The sequence below is a fragment of the Nannobrachium achirus genome (assembly GCF_963921795.1).
Source record: "Nannobrachium achirus genome assembly, chromosome: 5".
NCBI lineage: Eukaryota > Metazoa > Chordata > Actinopteri > Myctophiformes > Myctophidae > Nannobrachium > Nannobrachium achirus.
Genome location: NC_137814.1, coordinates 53,663,373 through 53,682,601, shown reverse-complemented (window position 1 = coordinate 53,682,601; position 19,229 = coordinate 53,663,373). Strand labels below are relative to the sequence as shown.

The following is a 19,229-nucleotide window of genomic DNA, read 5'->3' as shown; positions in this document are numbered from 1 at the left end:
ACATTGAGTTTTGAGTGTAGCAACATTTTCATAAAGTACCAAAGTGTTTTTTTATTTTTTATTTACACATCACCACTTCCACTGTGCTTTCTGCGGAGACGCTCATTTAACATGACAGACAAATAAAACGCAGTAGGCCTACTATGCAGGAAAAAAGGGGGAAAATACCAAAGAAGTGTTTATTTTTTGTAATTTTCACATCGCCCACTACCACTCAGTGCTTTCAGCGGAGACGCGCTTGACACAAGAGGTCTCTCACTCTCCCTTCTGCATCGCGAGCCTAGGGGGGCGTCTAGGGGCGTCACAAGGGGTAGGAAAGTGGGACTGAGTTACTGGGGCCCAAGGTGGAGGGGCCCTAATAACTTTATCTATTGAAAAATAGCAGATATACAAGCTCACAGAGCGGCACCGAGTGCCGCGCTGCGAGCTTGTAGATCTGCTATTTTTGAAAAGTTGTGAAAATGTGTGAAAATCTTTGAATATATGTATTTTTTAAGCGAACATTTCTAACTCAAATTTTGCTTCTGGGGGGTCCCTGGAACTAAATATTTTGAGATCGGGGTCCGTGGCCAAATACATATCATCTTGGGGGTCCTTGACATAGGTTTCTTGCACACATTTCCATGATTTAAAAAAAATAGCAGATATACAAGCTCGCAGCGCGGCACTCGGTGCCGCGCTGTGAGCTTGTATATCTGCTATTTTTCAATAGTTAACATTCATGGGGGGCCCGCAGTGAATCCTTGTACCCAGGGCCCAGAATTTGGTGTGACGCCCCTGGGGGCGTCAACCTTGTCCAAAACCTCAGCCGATTTAGCTCCTCGCATATTAACACACTGATGCCAAGCAGAGCAGCTTCACACCCTGGAGTCCTTCTCCCTCTTTGTCTTCTCAGTTTTGGAGGCAGTGTCGTCTGTTGGCAGAAGCGGGAAAGTGTCGATGTGGTTAGAGTCATTGTCGGAGCTGTCGTCAACTAGCATCTCCTCAGTGTTTTCTGTGGAATAATTTGTGTCAGTTATTTCAAAGTGGGAAACTATTTTACCACGTCACTGAACCGTCCCCAAATTTAAAGGGGTATTTCACTTTCAAAAAAACTTTTGGTAATTTTATCATCCAATCAGGCTTTTATGAACACCCTGAACAGTTTTTAATTAGCTTGATTGAATATTTAGATATTTGATGTAAATGTTACCAGGCCCTCCAGGCCCAGGGCCTCTCCCCACACACACCCATTGTAACTTCAAACTTCATTTTAACCATGATAGATTCATTAAAAACACACATTATTTTTTCTGGTGACTCATATTACCCTCCTAATATGTGAGCAGGCCGTGTTTTTTCGATAACATTTTTCATTTATTTTTAATGATATTTTTTTTGTATTTCATTTTTTCCATTTTTCCAAATAATTATTAAAAATAAATGAAAAAAGTTATCGAAAAAACACGGCCTGCTCACGTATTAGGCAGGTAAAATGAGTCTCCAGAAAAAATAATGTTTTTTTTTTAATGAATCTATCATGGTTAAAATGGAGTTTGAAGTTACAATGGGTTTGTATGTGGAGAGAAGCCCTACCACTGCTCCCTGTTGAAAGTGGAATATCCCTTTAAGTATAGAGCACCAATATAGCAAACAGCAGCTCTTGCTATAGGGTTATTCTCAGCTGGGCTTTTTCTTCTTTCTTTTCTATGGAGCAGGTGAAACTGCAGCACAAAGGATCATGGGATTGGGAGTGGAGTGTAGCAGGCGGGGGAAGCATCAAGAGGTGCTAAAAAGTTGTAGTTCTGGACTGGTCAACTTTTATTCAAATGAGAAGCACCTTTAGCCGGCCATTCACTGACAAGCTGTGACTGTGAGTCTATCTGGGACAACTCCTGCAATGACAGAGGGACCACTTGCCCCTCCACGCCAATAATATTAACTGGTCTGCATTTAAGAGAATACAAACACAAAGCATCTGCTGGATGAATCAAATTTGTTTTGTGCTGACAAACTATATTACAGATGTAGTGCCTTTTCCCTGACATAGGCTATTTTCTTTTACCACTGTGCATTTGACATAGCCTAGCAGCCTTTAACCTCTATACTCTGTTATTGGGATGCTGCCCCACTTCCTGTCTCGTCTGGAGCAATGATAGTGAATGTACAGCCATCATATTGGAGCAAATTGAACGGTGTAAACTACATTATTTTATTTTATCATTTCATATCATCTTCATTGTCTCCACCAGCCGAAGGCTGAGGGAGAGTATGTTTTCCCCTCCGTCCGTCCGTCCGTCCGTCCGTCCGTGCGTCCGTGCGTCCGTCCGTCCGTCCGTGCGTGCGTGCGTCCGTGAGTCCTCGCAGTTTGTGAGCAGCTAATCTCAGTCACCGTTGGCCCGATCGCTGCCAAACTGAGCACACACACTCCCTGGATGCCAATCTAGAACCTCTGCCCCACATTTTTCAAATCAGCCTCATGGTGGCGCTATAACAGGCCGATTTGTGTGGCCTGGTTGTTACCAGCTAATCTCCGGCGCCGTTGGCCCGATCGCTGCCAAACTGAGCACACACACTCCCTGGATGCTAATTCAGAACCTCTACCCCACATTTTTTAAATCAGCCTCATGGTGGCGCTATAACAGGCCGATTTGTGTGGCCTGGTGGAGACCTGTGCTCGGAAGAGCACTGCTTCTAGTTTATATTTTGTATTATTTGTGTCAGTGTGTCGACATGTACGTTTTGCCATCGAAACGTCTTAAATCTCCTCTTGAAACGGGAGACTGCACTGCAGCATAGCACTTCTGTAGCCTTAGATTAAGACGCTCATAGTGAGCGTACTTGCTGTTTTTTAGGCTTGTAGCGTGTAAAAAAGGAAACCACTTCTGTACAGACTCGGTTTTCAGTTTCCACTTACCTCCGATTCCAAAAGACAAAGAACTGGAGAAGAGAATATCTGAAGAGACAACTTTACAACCACAGAGAAAACAAGAGTCCCGAGTCTTCAGCAAACACTTTAAACTCACAAGAGGACTGCAACAATGGAAGAATCATCGCGGTTCACTTCACCCGTTGTTTACTAGCACTTCTGATCCACATAAGGGTCCATTTGGTCGCTAGGCTATCCATCATTTATCTGGGAAACACCTCAAGGACCCTTGATACTTTCAGAACCACCACAGTATACATGATGCAAATAGGTAGACTACCAACCAGGGCAGCAGACCAACAGTAGCCTAGACTATACTGTAAATGTTTAAATAGTTTCACTTAAACCCTTAACACTGTTGGCATTTTAGATTACCTTGTGAATAACACAAGGTAAACTAAAATGCCAACTACTACTTGAAAATAGCCTGTCATCTACTAGCTCACTAATGTGTTGTTGTGAGCTTTTCAAACATTTTGTAGGCTACTTATACTTTTGAGTAAATATTTGATGCCAACACTTTCATACTTTTACTCAAGTACATTTTGACTTCCGGACTTTTACTTGTAACAGAGTACTGATCAGTATTGCTACTTTTACTTAAATAAAAGTACTTAAATAAGTACTTTTTTCACTACTGGTGGAAAGTGGAAACTGAGAAGTGCAGCCTACACTGTCACCGAGGCCTGATTATGGATCCCACTGGGAAAGATGGATGGAAACGGCATCGAGCGCTCGTTTTCAGTTATTGTCCACGACATTACAAGCGGCGCGAAGGCCAGTGGACCTTGGTCCTGCTCTTCGCCCCCGAGCGCCACAGGCGCGAGTGGCCGCGAAGAGCGGGCCAGGGCCGCGCGGCCGGCGGAGCGCCGCGCGAGTTACGAAGCCGTGGTGAATGCAATCGTTCTATTTATGCCCAGGCCGTAAGGCCTGGGCAAGCGCACGATAAACGCCATGATAATTGGGTTTTGGTGCACCTCGCGCGGTCCAAGTGACTACAACGGAGCGCTTCCTACGTCCGGTTCAGCCAATCACAAGCTTCAAAAATGAGTCCGGGGCGTGGTTATCCATCTTTCCCAGTGGGATCCATAATCACGCGTCACTGAGACGCAGTATGTTGGAGAGCTGTCCTCCCGTTTTTAAAAAGACGCTTTGAACTCATGGCATCATGTAAACGTCGACACTCAAATAATACAAAATATAAATGAAGATGATATGAAATCAAATCAAACTAGAAGCAGTGCTCTTCCGAGCACAGGTCTCCACCAGGCCACACAAATCGGCCTGTTATAGCGCCACCATGAGGCTGATTTAAAAAATGTGGGGCAGAGGTTCTGAATTAGCATCCAGGGAGTGTGTGTGCTCAGTTTGGCAGCGATCGGGCCAACGGCGCCGGAGATTAGCTGGTAACAACCAGGCCACACAAATCGGCCTGTTATAGCGCCACCATGAGGCTGATTTGAAAAATGTGGGGCAGAGGTTCTAGATTGGCATCCAGGGAGTGTGTGTGCTCAGTTTGGCAGCGATCGGGCCAACGGTGACTGAGATTAGCTGCTCACAAACTGCGAGGACGCACGGACGCACGCACGCACAGACGGACGGACGGACGGACGCACGGACGGACGGACGGACGGACGGAGGGGAAAACATACTCTCCCTCAGCCTTCGGCTGGTGGGGACAATAATGTAGTTTACACCGTTCAATTTGCTACAATCTGATGACTGCATGTACATTCACTATCATTGCTCCAGACGAGACAGGACGTGGGGCAGCATCCCAATACCGAGTAGCCCAGTAGGGGGCGTGTGTATGCATAAGGCCCATTGCTATATTAATCGTGGACTATGTTTTTCTTGAATTCAGACCTACAGTAATAGCCTATATCACCATCAGTAGTGGAGTTGTGATCCAGTGTAGCGATCAGGATCTCCAGACAGGTGACACAACCACTACGTGTTGAGTGGACCATGTGTGACACTCATTGCATGTGTAAACGTACCTTCAGACTCGGTGCTGTCGCACAGTAGTAGCTCAAGACTTGGCCTACATTCCAGACGGCTGGCAACCTTAGACGACTGTCTCTTGCTGGCAACCGGCGAGGACTGAGTCTTGCTTGCAACCACCGAAGACTGAGTGTTGCTGGCAGCCTTCGAGGACTGAGTCTTGCTTGCAACCACCGAAGAAGACTGAGTGTTTCTGGCAGCCTTCGAGGACTGAGTCTTGCTTGCAACCACCGAAGACTGAGTGTTTCTGGCAGCCGTCGAGGACTGAGTCTTGCTTGCAACCACCGAAGACTGAGTGTTGCTGGCAGCCGTCGAGGACTGAGTCTTGCTTTCAACCACTGAGGACTGAAAAAGAAAAGCAATGACTGAAAAAAAACATGAAAAAACTATTTTCATGAACAGAAAATTCCATGCACTGCTCTTGCTCGGCAGCCCTTTTTTTATTTAAGTAGACAGGCATTTCAGTCTCATTGGACCTTCATCAAGAGTGTCTTACATCAATATTACAAACCTCTCATTTATAAACAGTACACACACCCCTTGCTCACAGGTGGACGATCACACCCCTCTGTAGGATTGTCTCTCAGTGATTGTCTATGACCTGTGTGTGGCTAATCACCCTAACCTGACCAGGACATGATACTGTGACATCATGACCTATGATCCACCCTGATGCCAACCCATATAGTATGAATTATTTACAGAAATGTACAATTCAGTACATTTTGCAGCCTTCATAAAACATTCCAACATGTGTACAAAGTGTATCTTGGATGCACCACCTATATGCTTAATTTCATCAATCCATTCAATCCCACATTTCCTTACAGCATAAGATGCCGGGGACTGACTCTTGCTGGCAACCGCCATGGACTGACTCTTGCGGGCAACTGGTACAGGTGGTGGACTGCTGGCAACCGGTATAGTTTGAGTGCTGGCAACTGGCATAGACTGAGTCGAGTTGTTTCCTATTGAAGAGTTGATTTCAGTTATTTCAAAATGTGTCGCATTGCGATGTATTGTGTGGGCTTGTAGGCATGCAATGTTCAAAACAAAAGATACAAGGACATACCTGACTTGCGCAATATAAAATCATAGACATCATCCACGTTAATATGTATCTGCTTCATCTCCTCCTATACAAGCAAAATGAAACAAACGGAGATGATATCAGTTCAGCTCAACACAGATCTGATGAAGCGACTTTAGTCAGTCAAAAACACATCATCATCATCATCCAGGTAATCATCAGTCTGGAGTCACAATAACAAAATTATAATAGAAGAGAGATCCGAGCACTCAAAGAGAAAGGAGGAGAGGATGTAGAGTTAAACAGAACTTTAGCATTTTTAAATACATTACAGTTAGTTTTCTCTACAGCACATCCTCTTCTCCACTTTTTTGTGTGATCTTATTTTTAAGCCCTCGATCATTCCTGTTGATCCAAGAAGCACCTTGGTTTTTTTGACTCTGTCTCCTTTGAGGTTGGCTTGACAAAATGATAATGATAATCATTAGAATTCAATTTCCAATTTCTTTACATATAACTATGACCTCCACCCCTTTCATTGAGTTATTAGGAAAGTAAAGTTGTCATAGGGAGTAGCACGTACAGTAGCACACATCTAGACTACAAACATTAACTCTGGAGCCAATGATTTGTATAATGTATTCGTCACATCAAAAGCAACTATATAGGAGCATTGTGAATGTAAATGTTGATGGTGTGTTGTTGTCACATTGTGTCGTGAATACACTGAATGCAATATACAGTCCAACGCGCTTCAGCTCAGAGGTAGAAGGGCTTGAATCAGAAATAAAAATACCTGGGCACTTCAGAAGAGACTACCCAAATAAAATACCGGAGCACTCAACTGGTCCGCACGTATGCATACTTGCAGGGGTAACTGACATTTTCATCATTGCGTCTTCCTCAGTCTATTTCACTCTGAGGCATTTTATTTGGGTAGTCTCTTCTGAATTCTTTTTTTAAATATCAATACAAGGGCACAGTTAGGGAATAAATAGGCCTGGTTCTCCCAAAAATAAGTATGAAACTAATTGTCCTGGTACCCACCGTCCTGCGCAGTCCTTGTTCCTCAATCCTTTGCTTTGCCTTTGTCTCTTTGTCAAATACTGTTCTGACTAAATGGAGCATGAGTATCAGACACATGTACAACAGAAGCCCTAAGCCTATCCACTGGGAGACAAAACAGGCAATACGTAAATTACAAGGGAAAAAACGGAATTAAGAACATTACAAGCATTACATCATCAATATTGCAATGAAGGATTTTCAATAGTGCATGTTATAATCTGGGATAGACGTCCTCCATAAGGTAGGAGAATATTGAACTTACCTGAGATCTAACAAAGAACTGTTGTGATTTGAGCATACAACCCAGGAGAGGCTCGAGATTCTGGTCGTGGAGACAGATAAAAGACGAATTGTTTGGCTCGCACCATCTCTGCAGATCTGCACCGTCAAGCTCCACATATCTGCCTTCCCAGTCTGTCATGGCACACGTAAAGAACCGGCCGTCACGGAACATCAGCATCAGCCAGATGATGCCGGGGCTGGTTAGGGAGATCACACTCCATCTATCGAGTTCAAACTCTTTGATAATCAGCATTATGGCAAAGGTCATTATGGTTGGAATGAAGAATATCGCAGCAGTCAGCTCTCTGTTGCTCCACAGTCCGTCACAAGGACAGGCAAACTGTAGCGCCAACAGCTTCTCCAGTCCAAAGAGGATGATGCCAAATGTAGCGATAGGGCTCTGCTTCAACTTGTCCAGTAGCGCTTCCATCATGCTGGACAGAAATGCAACAAGTGTCACACTTGCCATCGATGCCGTATTTAACCGAGGAGGGTGTGTCCTCTGTGGTGTCATGCCAAAACACACTTTCCAAAATGACTGAATGAAGCATTCTACTTGAAACGGATTGGTGCTCCCTCACAGTGTTATTGGCCCTCACTCTTTTGAAGGATGGTGGGCACAATAGCGCAGACTATATGTTTTTCAAATATAAAAAGGAGTTCAAATTAGCGTGTGTGTGTGTGTGTGTGTGTGTGTGTGTGTGTGTGTGTGTGTGTGTGTGTGTGTGTGTGTGTGTGTCCACCTGGTGCCCTAGGGTCGAGCATCGGGTGGACTGTCGGAGACCTACACTGAATACCGTCCATGGAGCTACTGCCGAGGTGCCGCCCGTGCAGGACTTGCGGACACAAACAACAGAAGCGATCTGTTGTGCAAACAAGATGGACATCACATTCATGCACTCTGTTGTTATATACACACGTGCACGCAGGAGTCCTGGACACAAACACAGCAGAAGCACTTTGTTGTACAAACAACATGGACATCACTTTCACAAACTCTGTTGGCCTGTTGACCTTACTCCTCAAGGCATAAGCAGAGCTGTATCCCTGAACGGGGCTGTTGGACGGCAATATAGATTATCGTCCCACAAATCTCTAAAGAGGTTGGACTAAGGTCATTCTGCTACAAAGCTCCATCTGATTGGAATGATCTTCCTCTATCACTGATACAACTTGTTTATGTGTATAAATGGACTGTATTTTTAGGGATATATACACTGATGCCTTTGTACTGTGCCCTTCATTCTCTTCGTATGGTTGGTGTGGTGGTTGGTGGGGTGGGTGGGAGAGGGTGAGCAAGCTCTCTGTGTATGTGTATGTATAATACTTGTATTATGTATATGTCTGTTGTTCATGTTTTTATGCATAGACCCAGGGGTCATCGCCATGTTGGCTTGTGGTCGACATTTTTTGTCAAAATTCATTTTTATGCGTGGACAATAACATTACCAGAAACACACAAATAGCTGGCCTTGAATTAACAGGTATGTAACTCTGAGAGTGTTCAAATGGAACCAAATGGACCCATAATCCATTTGTACACTCTCAGAGTTAAGGGGGTCCTTGCAAATAAAAGGTTTGAGTACCACTAGTATAGTCTCCATATAGACTCCTAATGTGCCATAGTGTTGTAGTAAATCTGTGACAAACATATAAACCTGGAGACTATGCATTCTTGAGATCAAAATAAGAACATTATAATGGTGTGTAAATCAGAAAAGCTCAAATTTGCCACGGACAAGACCAAGTCTTTTCCACGGACACATTTGTCCGTGTATGGACATATTGATGACCCCTGCACGGACCCCCTCAAAAATGAGATGCTGCAGCTCAAGGAGCTATCCCTTCAATCCATTCAATCCCCTAAGATGTACAATATCAACCATTCTTTATCATTATATAAATTAAGTAAAATATTACTGTTGTCTAGGTCAGGGGTCTTCAACGTTTTCAGGCCAAGGAGAGATGAAGCAGGGACCCCCACAACCTTTTCATAGATTCCATATAGTTTCATTGTTTGACAGCACAATCATCATTGTATTTTGGATTCCTATCAATGTGTTTTCAGATATTTAAATTTAACCACTTGAGCCATCAATACTTAATAAACTTCACTCTTAGTCTGCTCTTTCCCCCTTTACACCAAAGCTCTTTGCCAAAAATAGACGATCTACAAGCTCACAACGCCTCGCGCTGCGAGGCGTTGTGAGCTTGTAGATCAGCTATTTTTGGCTTTGTTAAGTTCTCAGAATATGGACGCTAGTGTTCAAGTGGTTAATACAAAAAAATAGATAAAAGGTTTCTATCACACACCGATTTGGAGGACCCCCTGTAGTAACTCTGAGGACCCCCTAGGGTTCTTATGAATGTGAATAGCAGGGCAGTTGTGTGAAGTCAGTAGGCCTACTTTCAATGGTTCAGGGACCCATGGCAACGGCCCAGGGGCCCATGGACTCAGGATCAGGATGATACCTGGCTGTGTTGTTAAACAAACAAGGCACGTCACAATGCAAACCTATGTGAGAGAGGCTGCGTGAGCAATTAGAGTCTATTAATAGGGGTGGGACGACTCACTTACCTACCGATTCCATACGATCTCGATACCTCATGTCTCGTTATAGCGAACGTGTCTTCAGGCAGGAGGTAGGCAGGAAGGAACCCATGGACATATTATATATGGGCAGATGTGTCCAGCATTCACCAGGGGTCAGAGGTTGCCGGTATTGTAGACTATAAACAGACAGGATAGACTGTGTTTACAGTATATGCAGATCGTTTGACTGCAAAAGTTATTCTGAGTTAAAGGTGCTGATATGTTTTGTTAAAATATGTGTTAAATAGTTATTTTTTTTGTAATAACCATTTGCTTAGTTGTTGTGCTGTAACGCATAAACAGAGAAGATATATAAAGACGCATGTTGGATTCATTCTGAAACCCTCTATAGGCATAGGCTACAGGAAACCAGGAAGCGCTCCCTTGTGGTCTGGATGTGAAATAGTTACCACAAATGTAATGAAAATACCTGTTTTTTAAACTCAATGAAAATAAACAAAAAATAATTATGAATGCATAATTTATTCCTTAATTAAAGAAGTAAAAATGTAAATGCTATGCTGCTAAAAGTTGGTGAACCCCCTAACTATGGCAGTATAGCCTAAGTAAGTAACCAACAGAAAGAGTAGCCTATATGGTGATGCTAATTTTCCTTACGATCACCATTACCATAGGCCTACCCTATGCATATTTGACATATGACATTGTGCCTTTGTGACATGTTATCGCTTGATTCGCTTGTCATGTGATTCTGACTTTGTTTTCCTTGTTTTCTTCATAATAGCTTCACTAATTTCTCTTCTTCAATTTCACACACTCTTTTACACCTGAAAACCTGTGATGCATCTGATGTTTTGTGAACCACAGAGAGCAGTGTTTCTCATGATTCGATTCCAGGGACTCCGTTGGCTCCTTATGGGAGTCTAAACTTGACCCGTCCCATACAAGTCTATAACTCTGCACAAATGGAACCAAATGGACCCGTTTGGTACGCTGTGAGAGTAAAGGGGAGACATTGACATTTGAAAGTTTGAGAAACACTGCTGTAGAGAAAGCTAGTTCATAAAAGTTGAAGAAAACTACATTTCCTGTAGTTTACGTGGTGACGTCACGCTCTGACGTAAGGCAAAAAAAGAAGAAAAAAAAACGCAGCAAAGAACATAAAGTCCCATGATGCTTCGCGGCGCTCAGGACAAGAAGCATCGAGGAGGAAGCGTCGACATGGAGCCTGTGGTAGTGACGGGTGGCTAAAAGTGGCAAATAAATTATACACTGACTTCTATGGTTGTTCTTCAAAAAAAATATATACGAATATTTGTTTAGAGAAAGAGAAAAGAAGAACGTGTATCTCGCTAATTACTTAGCTTGATAGCTAAAACTCTGCATTGGAATATTGTTGGTGAGTTGTAATCTTAGCAGCGCGCTGTTGTTGTTTAAATGACACTTCTTCCACCGGGCCGCCATTTAAACTGAACAAAACACAAATCCATGGAAGCGACCAGGGTTCTCCGCCGGGCAGGCCGGCCGACCCCCGGTGTTAATGGCGGATTTAAAAGCGGCCCACACGGTGTCTGTCCCCCGGTCCGTCCACGGTGTCGTTGGGTTCGGTTAAATGGTGTTTCCTTTCCCCCCCAAATCCTGGGTTAGCTACATGCTAATGCTAGCGTGCTAGCTGCTAGACAGACACACACACACACACACACACACACACACACACGGGGCTAAACATGTTAGCATCAGTGACAACATGGTTGTGAAGGAAAACGTTACTCTACAAATTGGACCAAAAGGACCCCGTAATGGTCCATTTGGTTACATTGTTACAGCCTCCCTGAGTTACAGACCAGTTGTAGTTGAGCTTGAGCATCGCATGTAGACCACGATAGCCCTATGGGACACAAAATCAGATTTACACATTATCACATTTTTATTTGGGGGCTGTTTATTTATTTTTAAGCAGAGCTGCAACCCGTAACGTTTACAAACATTGACTGATCGAATAAGTTCGCATTTGAAAGACTGTACAGTTCAGATACAAGGTCTACTGATAGGATTTAAACCCAAGAAAGCAATATATATGGCTTGTTTACATTGAGGTCCCTTTGTAAAACCAAACTTATACAGCTCATGCAAGAAGCACATGAGTTCCAGGCAGTACTACTTTCATTCAGTGTTATGAGTAAAAAATATATATATAAAAAAGAGATCTCAATTAAAACAAGTCATAGACTTTCTTGGGTGTATCCTTTTAGTTGACCGTGTACCAGTGAACTACACTGTCATGAAACGGTACCCTTCCCAATGCAAACTTCTAATAAATTCTTCAGTGAATCAATCTACTGCTCTTGTCACCTAGTAGGTGTCCTGAGACCAGGGTCTGCATTTCTCAATGGAAGAGCATGGAGACTACCTCAAACCATTCCACACGTACTAGTTAAATTAACCTTGCCTTCTGCCATATAGATTGTCTACAATAACTTTATTTATTACCAGAAGTTATGGTTTGCAGCTTATCATGGCACATAATATAGGCAAAAGACAGGCTGCTGTTTAGATACCACAGGTGTTGCTGGATTAAAAACAGACTTGACTGAACAGCCTACTGTTTCTGTGCAGTCTGGGAACATACTGTTACTTGCCCCAGTGTTGGCTTGATGTTTATATACCCTAAATGTCTGTCCACACACAAGCACAATTACTATAAATATATCCTTTTTAAAAGTCATTTTATCTCAAGTGGATGCTGACAGTGTTGGAACAAAGTATTTATATTCTCAGTGCTTGGTGTGCTGTGGACAGTCCCCGTTTTTCACTAGTGAACACTGACCAGTCACACTGAACGCCGATCACACAATGCAGTTTACAAATTACTAGTTGGGTTACATTAATACACAGCACAGCCGAACGTATTTAACACCGGTGCGTCCTATGTCCATTACATTTGACTGCGTTTAAGTACGATTTAAATTACGTTAAATTGTTTCCCTTCCTAAGCGGCTTAGGAAAGAATGATTTCACTTTTCCTGATCATGTCCAAATGATTGTTTCTGGAACCAAGTGTTACTCAAAGTTATTCTGTTTGCTTAAACGTATCAATGACTGTCTGATGTTACAATGCTTTTTCATGTCTTTTGATCATTGCATTGGTGATTGATTGTACTGAGTATGTTATGTTTTGCTGTGAAGGTCTTGGCACTGTCTAATCAACAGTTTTTCTCTCAGGGGTGCTATGGGGCGGCTCAGTACTTGGCAAAGTTGGCATCAAGGACCGCAAACTGCTAGTGTAGAAGTTCTTTATGTGGGGTGACAGCTTGCACTTAACAGCATGAACACTGTACTTACAAGTTCAAGGGTAGCCAACATCATTTGGGGATCCACAGTCAAAGCCAGTTGGCTGTTCCGTTTTACATTGTTGATGATTATAAACAAGCAGCTACACTATGAAAAGCTGGATCCATGAAATGAAATAGAATCTGGCTCTGTCTCAACTTTACTCATTTATAAAGTTTGGTCAATGTTTTAACCACACATTTGCAAGCCAAATGGTGCTCACTTTTAGTAATGAGTAGTAAAATAGCATATGAGTTATGTCTGGCTAACTGCCAAAATTTTGCACAAGGAACTCATCAGCCACAGTCTGAAAGCAGGTGGCTGTAGGGTTTCCCTCCCACCATGTTGCCAACTACTGGTCCCCAGAAATGTCTCTGAACTTTTTGGGTTGTGTATTTAAAATCTAGGCTAAACATTATTTTGTATGTATTACTTACTTGAGACAGGTTAATCACATGTTGTCATTAACCATTATGTTTAACTACCAGCCATCGATTATCTGATTTACAAACTCACACCGTGTTGACATAGGCCATATTATTTGTGAGCTTGGATGGGATATTTTCGACTGTTCGGTAATGCAGAGATTTTGCCTCCCCGAACCAAAATAAATTAATCTCTAAAAGTGGAGTATGCATCGGCCCTTAGGCTTTAAACACATGCACAAAATTGTGATGGCATCAGCTATGTGTTTATGAAATCATGTTGGCAAATAGCTGTATTTTAACCCATTTAGAAACTTGAGGACGATTCTAAAAACGCCTTCTAAAATCTAACGGAAGGTCTCTGAAAACCTTCAAATTCTTATTAAAAAAAATGTAAAATTAAATTCAGGGGTTGACACTAAGGGCTCAGAGGCACTTGCCCATCGGACAAGTACAGCCAATGTGCTACTTGCCCGAAAAGTAAATCGCCCATTATAAAATGACTGGCAAGATTTTAATTACTGCTCAATTTAACACTTATTTCTTTACTTTCTGGTCCTGTGCGATTAAAAAATGTCATACCTTAATACCTCTAAATCCAAATGCCAAATAATAAATAGTGTAGCAACAGTAAAAACAGCACATTATAGGTAACAGTGCTCTTATTTTACATTCCACAGACCAGAAGACAGAGCACGCTGTCCATGTTCAGGTGTTTAGACAGATATCTCGTGTTGTGTTTATAGATGGTTGTGTCCCCTCTCAAACGAGCACTTGCCCGGTCGGGCAACCCGAAAGCAAACTCCACCTGCCCCAAAGTTTTATTTACCTGCCAGGGGCAGGTGGGCAAGCCTTGGTGTCAATGCTTGTTAATGATGTTGCTACATGTATATCAAAATACTAATGAGACACAGAGGTGGCATCACAGTTTATATTCATGTTTATGAATGTAACAAAATGGAATAATTTTCTGTTAATTTGGTGACCCTCACCTGCTAAGTGTGAGTGTTTTTAATGTATTATTTTTGAAACCTCAAACATTTCTTCAGATGGTTAAAACGTTTTGTCTCACTGAACATAATAGTATATCGGTGCTGTTGGGCAGAAACCTTGCATTTTCATGTTTCATTTTTGTAAATTATTGCTTCCCCTACTTCTACGTATGACAGTGTCGCTCAAAAGTAGTGAAAATAGACGATCTACAAGCTCACAAAAAAAATGTATCTTGTAGTTTGGCTAGTTAAGCTGTGAATGGTTATCTGCCTTTGGATTTACAAATATTTTAACATCGGGAAAGTATGAAGTATTAACAAGAACTAACAAGACTGACATGGACAATGGACATGTAAGGTTTTCACCTGACAACGATGATATCTATTGACTATTAAAAAACAATAGAATTATTATCTGAATATTTTGAAACCTTTAAAGATATTCACCTACATTGCCCAAAACGGAGGTGCCAGGGTTAAATGCTCTAAAATTAGCTGAAAGTTCTCACTAAATATATCTCTTTCTGAAAGTGGTACAGATGGCTCAGTAAAGCACCTTCAAATTCAGTTTCTGTACGAAAGGTGGACTGCAAACAAAATCCTTTCTTCCTTGCAACTCTTTCTTTTTTTTCCCTTTTTTTGGGGGGGGACGTTTATTGATGGGACAGTAGACTGACCGGAAACAGGGATAGCAAAGGTCTTCGAACCCACAATGTGCTGTCAGGCCTAGGCTATGCGGTATGCATCTGGACCGCTTCCATGCCAATTTGAGAGATTTATTTTTATTTGTATTCCCTGTTGGGTTGTAGTAGTGTTAACGGATGCTCACAGGAGCCTGCTAAAAAGTACTTAATTCCAAAACTTAAGAGTGATCCTAGTTACCAGGTTTTGTCTGTGGAGATTATTCTATCTTTAATATAAATGTCTAAAAGCTCCAGATAAGAATCTTCCTTTATGACTAAAGATTGCTAATCTCCATCAAGAAATAATATATGTAGAATCTTTATTCTGAGTCAGAATTTAAATGTGTTTCATACTAAAGTACCTTACTGTAAGGCATCCCTCTAGGCTGGCATGTTCCTTTTCCTTTGCGGTTCTAGCTTTGATTTTTAATACTGTGTTAAAACTTGATCTTGTTACAGTGTCTGGCATTCTAGGTTTCCCTTGAGCTTTATTTATATGGCCATATCGGTTCTGTGAATAATCTTTGAACAACACTAGGTGTGTCTCAGCTGATATCAGTGGCAGTATCAGACAGCACAAACAAGATGTGAATATGGCTGAGCTTGAGCCTAAAACCTTATACTTGTCTTTTATAAATGTATAAAAAAAAAAGAAATCTGCTCATAGTGATATTGTGGAAGCAGAATGTAGAGCTAACATTATTTTCTTCCTGTAAACAGTGGGACATTCGATACGTCTGGATGTTTTGTAACAGAGCTGAAGCCAATAGCTTATAGGAAGACTTGGGTGCAGCAACTCTGCAAGGGACGCGATGAAATTGCACCTGACTCAAAATGTATTGTTTGCACTTTTGCAATGATTGTTTTCTTTTGAAAGAATTGTGTGATGTTTTCGTTATAGAAGGCAAAGGATCTTATACTAGTTTGGGAAACGTAAAAACAAATTGTGCCAGACATTCGTTTAAAATCTAGACTAAGGACATTTTAGATCAGGTCCCTCTGTGTGTTTTGGGATTTTATTGTGATATTGTTATTGTTATTTTTCTTACATTCTTTAATCATATGAATTGTTTGGAAATATGAATATCATATATTTTATCATCACAAAGTTACTTCTGGTTGTACTGTAAGGACATTCATTTTGTTACTGTCGAGTCAACCACTTTGTTCAAGCCTGCTTCATCTTCTACACACTCACAAGTTCACAACGCATCATATCAGCAGTGCCTTGTGAGCTTGTAGACTAGTGTATATTTTTAGCTCGTGACATATTATATGATGGAGCATAATCCTCAAACTAACTTGGTTGACTTCTCTTAACTCGAACCATTGCTGATTCTGGGGGGGGAAAAAATCTTTACATTTGACTAGTCTGTGGTGATGTACTTGTGTCGCCTGCAGTTTGATTGTGCGTTCGTAGCGTGGACACACTATTACATACTTATATCCCATCTTATTAGAATTTACCGTGCTCTTTTCTAATCTGAACGGCCCTTTCTGGTTGCCATCAGGGGGATTGAGCCAGCGGCCACCATGGCGACGGACATCACCTCCCCGCCGCGGTTCTTCCACATGCCGCGCTTCCAGCACCAGGCGCCCCGGCAGCTGTTCTACAAGCGGCCTGACTTCGCCCAGCAGCAGGCCATGCAGCAGCTCACCTTCGACGGGAAGCGCATGAGGAAGGCGGTCAACCGCAAGACCATCGACTACAACCCATCTGTCATCAGATACCTGGAGGTACCCATCCTATGTCTGTCACGTTGTTGTAGTCTAAATGTGAAGTACTTTACAGGGTTCCCACGGTCATGACATTCCTGGAAATAATTTGAAATTAGAAAAATATTTTTCCAGTACTGGAAAGGTTTTGTAATTTTTCAAGGGTCCTGGAAGGTCCTGGAAAAAATAGCTATGAATTGTCTTTGGTTATTGATTTTGTTAATACCTCTGAAATGACAAATTAAACATGGGCCAAATTGTCAAATATTAGAGGCAGAAATGGTGAAAATAGCCGATCTACATGCTCACAACGCCTCGCAACGTGAGGCGTTGTGAGCATGTAGATCAGCTATTTTCACAATAGAACCGTGTTATACAAAATTCCTCAACTCTTAGTGCTCGTCAGGGTGGGTGGTCCCCAGTTAAAACATGATTATTTTGGGGGTCACGGCCTGAAAAGGTTGAGAACCACTGGCATACACTACCTGTCTTTGGGCATTGCGCATGGGAGTAAGAGACCTGTTATTGAGCTGAATTATTGTTATATAGTCCTGGAAATTGGATTAAACATTCTGGTAAAGTTTTGGAAAAGGTTTGGAAATTAATTGGTAAAAATGTGTGGGAACCCTGACTTTAGAAAGGTGGTGAGAATGCTCACACTCTGTATCGCCCATTAACTGTCATATTTGTGACTCTTTACTTATTTGAGATATTTATTATGACATGTTTTGTCGCATGCCATGAGGTGCACTTGATAAATAAAAGTCTAGTACTTCACTTGAGAATGCTTAACAATGAAACTGCTTTTAAGATGGTTTATATACTAAACCTGAACTTGCAGTGAGTACAGTATAAGCAGCTTGAAATGAACGTCCAGTGGCCGTTGATTTGAACCTGCGTCTGCCAGGCATTCTGATCCCTAGTCTTGAGGTATTTTGTTCATTATCTGTTCATCACAGAACCGGTTGTGGCAGCGGGACCATCGGGATTTCCGTGCTATCCAGCCTGATGCAGCATGCTATAATGATGTGAGTACGGTGTTTACATGAAATGAAACCAATATGAACTTTGACTTGGCCTAAGTGGTTAATCTATGAAAGGCATTCTATTCTAACACTAGATATCAGCCAGATACTGGTAATCAGCCACTGTGGGCAGTAGACCGCAAAAAGCTTCCCCCTTTCATTTCTCCTCTAGTGTGTCACATTCATATCAATTCAATTCAATTCAAAGAACTTTATTTTCCTTTCGGAACTTTGTCTGTGCAGTGGTTAAAAATACAACATACATTCATGGTACATAAAAACAGAAATGTTGCTACATACTAGGGCAACTGGAAACAGTGGAAGATTAGCCTCACAATGTGCTAGGGAAACCCTTCCTACTTTAAATGGAAGACTTATAGAGGAGGAAAAAATCCTAAAAAAGAGCCTTAGTTTTTGAGGTACCCCTACCCGGGGTAGAACAAAACGCGACATAATTTTTTCATATCTTTAGGATGTCCCCTTCATGAAATGGATTGTCCCAAGTTTTACTTTGACTGCAAAAGTCATGAAATTGATCCATGAAGGGACTCATCACATAGGCAAAAAAACGCCTATCCTGAAAGATGGAGTTCCAAGTCAATCCTTTGTCATTTTCTACCTGCAGGTTGTTTTTACCTCATACTTGCACAGATGGTCTACAGGTAGTGTCCTTACATCCCAGAAAAATCAGAATGCAAAAATATGGTTCTGTTTTGAATCTGCAGCCTTTTATATAAGGACTTTCTATAGGCGGAAATTACATTTCTAAGGAATGTTCCCCTGTAAGTCTGGTGATAATCTTCTATAAGGGGTAGAACAAAACGCGACATAGTTCTTTCAAATCTTTAGGATGTCCCCTTCATGAAATGCACTGTCCCGAGTTTTACTTTTACTGCCAAAGTCATGAAATTGTTCCATGAAGGGACTCACCACATAGGCAAAAATCACCTACCCTGAAAGATGGGGTTCCAATTCAATCCTTTGTCATTTTCTACCTGCAGGTTGCTTTTACCTCATACTTGCACAGATGGTCTACAAGTAGTGTCCTTACATCCCAGAACAATCAGAATGCAAACATATGGTTCTGTTTTGAATCTGCAGCCTTTAATATAAGGACTTTCTATAGGCGGAAATGACATTCCTAAGGAAGAATCCCCTGTGATCCTGGAGATAATCTTCTATAAGGGGTAGTACAATCCCTGACAGTGTTTT

General features: G+C 41.9%; 2 protein-coding genes across 4 annotated transcripts in view; one reads left to right on the top strand and one right to left on the bottom strand.

Moving 5' to 3' along the window:
* Window positions 1-713: 713 nt before the first annotated feature.
* Window positions 714-7,849, bottom strand: LOC308284557 (uncharacterized protein). Of its 3 annotated transcripts, none has more exons than XM_080725217.1 (6): window positions 7,273-7,849; window positions 6,990-7,112; window positions 5,985-6,048; window positions 5,741-5,880; window positions 4,909-5,257; window positions 714-994 (listed from the first exon to the last, which is right to left on the bottom strand). In XM_080725217.1, the coding sequence occupies exons 1-6, from the start codon at window positions 7,804-7,806 to the stop codon at window positions 858-860; spliced, it is 1,347 nt and encodes a 448-aa protein (XP_080581343.1). In that variant the 5' UTR covers window positions 7,807-7,849; the 3' UTR covers window positions 714-857. The 3 variants fall into 3 exon arrangements, with proteins under 3 accessions (XP_080581343.1, XP_080581344.1, XP_080581345.1); XM_080725218.1 differs by having other exon boundaries at window positions 714-913; XM_080725219.1 differs by lacking the exon at window positions 6,990-7,112.
* A 3,206-nt stretch (window positions 7,850-11,055) lies between these two features.
* The window catches only part of LOC308285183 (uncharacterized protein), a 36,913-nt gene continuing 28,739 nt past the window's right edge, over window positions 11,056-19,229 (top strand). Inside the window, exons 1-3 of the mRNA XM_080725899.1 lie at window positions 11,056-11,245; window positions 16,788-17,013; window positions 17,952-18,020. Coding sequence (XP_080582025.1) covers window positions 16,810-17,013; window positions 17,952-18,020 — 273 coding nt within the window. The 5' untranslated portion in view covers window positions 11,056-11,245; window positions 16,788-16,809. The remainder of the gene's footprint in view (window positions 11,246-16,787; window positions 17,014-17,951; window positions 18,021-19,229) is intronic.